The sequence below is a fragment of the Crocodylus siamensis genome, chromosome 6 (assembly GCF_052110815.1).
Source record: "Crocodylus siamensis isolate JL-2025a chromosome 6, ASM5211081v1, whole genome shotgun sequence".
NCBI classification, from domain to species: Eukaryota; Metazoa; Chordata; order Crocodylia; family Crocodylidae; genus Crocodylus; species Crocodylus siamensis.
Window position 1 is genome coordinate 41,535,657 of NC_143400.1, and position 5,041 is coordinate 41,540,697.

The 5,041-nt window shown below is 45.5% G+C and overlaps 1 protein-coding gene across 1 annotated transcript; it reads right to left on the bottom strand.

The window, feature by feature from the left end:
- Window positions 1–90: 90 nt before the first annotated feature.
- Window positions 91–4,541, bottom strand: PCNA (proliferating cell nuclear antigen). Its single transcript, XM_090055356.1, has 6 exons — window positions 4,237–4,541; window positions 3,864–3,961; window positions 2,358–2,425; window positions 1,396–1,590; window positions 820–943; window positions 91–688 (listed from the first exon to the last, which is right to left on the bottom strand). Exons 1-6 carry the CDS (start codon window positions 4,455–4,457, stop codon window positions 606–608), a joined length of 789 nt encoding a protein of 262 aa, XP_089911482.1. The 5' UTR covers window positions 4,458–4,541; the 3' UTR covers window positions 91–605.
- Between the last annotated feature and the right edge of the window lie 500 nt (window positions 4,542–5,041).

Genomic DNA, 5,041 nt, shown 5'->3' on the forward strand with positions numbered 1-5,041 from the left:
ATGGACCAGCTTCCTAGGGTCTCAAAAATATTTGTCAAAAATTAAGTGATATGCATCAAGTAGATTTTTTTTTTTTAAAAGAGGATAAAATAACTGAATAATGCGCTTTATTGACAGTTTCATATTTCAATTATATTAAAGACGTCATGCTCAAAAATAGAAAAGGAGGTATTGAAAAAAGGCTGCATGGAGTTCTCTAGACTATTCAAGGCAACAGTAACCCCTGAACTGCAGTTCCACAGGTAGAGCCATAGGGAGATTACTGCAGTTTTAATATTGCACCCTTTTTGCTGCTAGCAATGTCAAAAAGGGAATAAAAAGCTTTGAACCTAAAAACAGCATCTAAAATAAATTTTGTAAATACAGAAAGTCTAGAATACTGAAGTATCTACCATGAGAAATTTTTGTTTAACAAAAATAGTAGATCGGAAAAAATATTTACAGAGAATTATCTACAAACATGCCTAACAGTGCTTATCTGATGCTCCATGCACTGAAACTGCTAACAAAATTGAATGGACTTTTTTCCACGCCCCGCCTCTTTCAGAAAGTCAGTTTCCTTCCTCAAAGAAGCTTTCAGTGCAACTTCCTCAGTCTGAGATCATTTAAGAGCCTTCTTGTTGATCCTCAATCTTTGGAGCCAGGTAGTATTTTAAGTGTCCCATATCAGCAATCTTGTACTCCACAACTGGAGGAAGGGGAATAAAAGACAGCACAGGTAAGTCAGTTAACTTTCAGCACCCCTCAAAAAACACATTTAGTTCACAAGAGGGTCAAGATTTTAACTGAATTCCAGAGAGACAGCTGTCACTCTCTTACCAAGGGGAACATCTGCAGACATGCTGAGCGTTACTGTCGGTGACAAAGGAGTTGCTTTGGTAAAGAAGTTCAAGTACCTCAAAGCAAAAGTCAGCTGGACTGCCTCATTCATCTCTATTGTAACCTAACAAAGATATTAAGAAAAAAAGTTAGAACACCTCTTGGACAATCAAAGTTATTGGCTCTTAACAGTATTTCTGCCCTCTTACCCGTTTGGATGGAGAAATTCATGCGTGTTCCAGCTTTAAGCACAGCCTGGTACTACCACAACTTCAGCTGAACCAACTGTTCAACCCTAAGCTCTGCATTTGCTTAAGTCAAGGATATTAGGTTTTGCTGTAGACCAGCAACTTTTTCCTACCTCTATTCTTTCAAACCCCCCCTTAGATCAGGGTTCTGGAGTAAGAATATAGGAAAAGCTGCATTTATACATTTGCTGTAATCATTTTAGCCACTTTAGTTCTCTAAACCCACCAGAGACCCAATATATCCTTTATGATTGTACTTGGTATCTGTTGCTGCCACACTGTACATTTCCTTTAAGAGGTCTTTGAGAGTCTTAAAGTCTCAACTTACAGCTTCTTCCTCTTTATCAACATTACTGGTCTGGGACAGTTTGATGTTTCCACTTCCTAGCTCTCCATTAGCTGAAAATTTTACACCATCTTTTGCACATGAGATAACAACTGCATCTCCAATATGGCTTAGATCTCTGCAGATGCGTGCAAATTCAGCTGAAGGCATTTTCACAACACAACTGTATTCTTGTTCCTGTAAAGGGAAAAAGCAAAAACACTGGTCTCAGATCATAGGTCCTCAAGGTTGAACTAAATAAGATGATACAGCTTAAACTTCACACTGGAAGATTCCTACTCCTCATGAAAGAGGAGAACAGCTAATCAAGGGTTGCAGTCCCCATATCTAGGACAAATTTTCACTCATCTTACTTGGATGGACAGATAGATAGATAATCTCTGTTACTTAAACAAGTCCTTTTTTTTTTTTAAAAAACACACAAGTTTAAATGTCTTCTATACCTTTGTGTGCTTACATAACATCCTTTGAAAAATACCTTAAGTCTGTTTATAAAGAATAGACCCATGAACTACACTGAGTAGTTTGGTATTCAAAATGTGCTGTACTTCCAGACAGCACTGGGGAGCCTACTCCCTCTTGAACTACCTCAAAACTATAAATACTACTTGTTGGTTATGCCCACTCAAGGTAAAGCTCAAAGGGGTCAAACTAGCGCATCTCTCTTTGTAAGACAAATGCTTAAAGAGGTAGATTACAAAAAGAGCACTGTCCTCCTGATCATGTATTTGAGAACTGAAGAGCCAAGTCAACCACTATCCACAGGTGATCAACATTTCAAACTCTAGGCTTTTCCTAATGCTTCCCATAGGCCATCTTAAAACTATCCCACCGAGGTGGAGAATTGGGAACACAGAATATTTTAGAAATCTTCAACTTTAACATTTTACCCTCTTATGAGAGTTAGCAATTTAATTTAGCTCAGACAAAACAAAATGGCTTACTGGGATGCCAAGCTGTTCCACATCCAAATCCATTAGTTTCATCTCATAATCAGAGACCTTTTCTTGATCTAGGAGAAAAACATCAAAATACATGCATGTGTGTTTGATGAAGCAAAGTTAAATCTTGTGTTTTGCAGTTAGATCCTCTCAAATTTTTTTTTTTTTTTTTTTTTTTTTTTTTTTACACAGAAAGAGTGATATTCATAGATTATAAGGGACCTTGGAAGATCATTGGGTCCAGCCCCATGCACCAAGCAGGAAAGATAACCGAGGGTCAGGTGACCCCAGCAAGGTGACTATCTAGTCTCCTCTTGAAGATTTCCAGCGTAGGCAATTGCACCATCTCTGGAAGGAGCTTATTCCAGTCTGGACACCCCAAATAAAGTCTTTCCTAATGTGAGCCTGAATCAGTCTTCTAGGATTAACTTCTGTGGCCATTACTCCTATTTTCCCCTTAGCTGCCCTATCAAACTGTTATGAGAGCCACCCCCTGCAAAAGTCACAGGACAAGACATTTCTTGGCGCAACTGTGTAAGTATCAATAAAAGCTTCTGGTCATCTAAATGACCATCTAACTGTACCCGCCTAAATCATACAAAGGTTTTGAAGTAGGCACTACCATAATCCAGATGAGTGCTTCTCACACACCTATCATTAGACTCAAGGCCCTTCTCCATTACTTTGGGTGCCACTTTATTTTGGACAATTTCAAAGGCTCATCTGTATATTACAGTGCTCAGCTGCTTTCAGGAAAACCAAATCAGTGAAGATGAAGAGGAACAAGCCTGAGCCTCCAATTATCTAATTATATCTGCACACTTCCAAGAGATCTTGCAGCACTTCAAGGCACTGCAGGACCCTGGTTGAGGGTCAATGATTTAAGTGTTCACTTCCAGCCTCATCTGCCTATTAAGAGGTGCTCATTTTAGTCCTTAAGTAGTGCTGCAAGTTCAAACTGACCCTTTTTTTGAAGCATGTTTTATTTTCATCAACATGTAAGCTTTTGACCCAAGTGTTTCCTACCTTTGCTGAGGCCAGCATTTTGTAGGGTGATCTCTTTTATTAGACAAGTGGCACAGGATAGAGCTAGACAAGCTTTTGGAAGCAAGACATTCGTCAGGCCTTCTGCATTCTCCACCCCAGCTGTACAGTTAGTTCAAGAGATCACCCTACAAAAATCTGCCTATCACCTCATTTGCAGACCCCTGCAGCTCCAACATGGCTCGAGTCCTCAGATATGGTGCCTCATCTGCTTCCTTTGCTGCTTGTGTGACTAGACTCTGGAATAGACTCCCAGTGGGGGTAGTGCAGACACTTAACTTCTGTGAAGACCTCCAGGGTAAGGGTTGGAAGGGACCTCATGAGATCACAGGGGAAAAAAGAAGACTGGATGCACACCCTGCAGAGGTCACTTGAACCCAGCAGTCTTTCCTTTCCAGAGGCTGGACCCAATGATCTCACAAGGTCTCTTCCAATCCTAAGTTTCTGTGAAGCACAGGTACTTACTTGGGGCCTCGAACACCAGGGCCAGGGTGTCTGCATTGTCTTCTGCCCGCAGTGTGATGATGTCTTCATTGCCAGCGCATTTCAGGATTTTGGACATGCTGCAAAGGGGGAGACTGGTTAGACCAGCCTAGACAAGGCAAGGCATCTTGACCCACCATGTCCCCCATCTCCGCAAACTGTTTCCAGGCCAGAGGAGCAAGTACTGTAAGGGTCACATTCACCCTCCCCCCCCGCGGGGGCTCCTTCCCGCCACTGCGCGCGGGAAAACCCTGAGCGCGGGGCGCCGGCATGACGTCACCACGCAGGCGCGCGGCACAAGCGGCGCGCACGCGCCGCTCTCCAGCCCCAGACCCCCCGGCCACCCCCGCGGCACCTGGTTAGGTTGACGCCCATGGCGATGTTACGGTCGCAGCGGTAGGTGTCGAAGCCCTCGGAGCGCAGCGTGAGCTGCACTAGCGAGACATGCGAGGAGTCCATGCTCTGCAGGCTGATGCCGCCCGAGCCCAGGTCCCAGCAGGCCTCGGTGATGAGGTCCTTGAGCGCCTCCAGCACGCGCTTCAGCACCGAGCCCTGCACCAGCCGTGCCTCGAACATCGTGACACACAAGCACTACCAGACTGCTGCTTCCCGCTGCGCGCCAACGGCTGTTTTTATAGCGCCCCTGACCTCACGTCCGGATCCCGCCTCCCCAGCTTCTCCGCTAATCGCAGCAACTTGAAGCCCCGCCTTCTGGCCGCTAATCTACCAATCCGTGCCCACCAGTGGGATCGTGCGCGAAAAATGAAAGCTCCTCCTTCCGGCCAATCAGAGCCTGGGAGTCACCGGTAGTGCCGCCTACATGGGAATCTGGACAGAATCCCACCCACGTGCTCTGCCAACGCCAATCGCCACGCAGGTAGCAAGCAACGCGTTTCCTCCCACCAATCCAGGCCGGTTTTACAACCCGCGCTTGCTTCACAAGGCTACAGGGGCTGGCTACTCAGCCCTGCCTTTAGTGTGCTCCCAGGGCCCGAGTGCCGTGCCCAGGGGCTGCTGCAGGAAGCCTCATGGCGTGTACGGGGCAGCTCATGTACACCAACCATCGGCGTACACCCATCATGGCGGCCACCACAGGCCGGGGAGGAGGAGGAGAAGAAGGATGCCCACATCCGGGTCTAGAGAGGTGGGGTGGTTGGCCA

What these genes read in the sequence shown, in the direction of transcription:
- PCNA (XM_090055356.1), bottom strand. Translation starts at nt 4,457, where the DNA reads ATGTTCGAGGCACGGCTGGTGCAGGGCTCGGTGCTGAAGCGCGTGCTG. An exon ending in ATGGGCGTCAACCTAACCAG is followed by an intron (nt 3,962 to 4,236) that starts GTGCCGCGGGGG and finishes CCCCCTTTGCAG; the next exon opens with CATGTCCAAAATCCTGAAAT. An exon ending in TGGAACAGCTTGGCATCCCA is followed by an intron (nt 1,591 to 2,357) that starts GTAAGCCATTTT and finishes TTCCCTTTACAG; the next exon opens with GAACAAGAATACAGTTGTGT.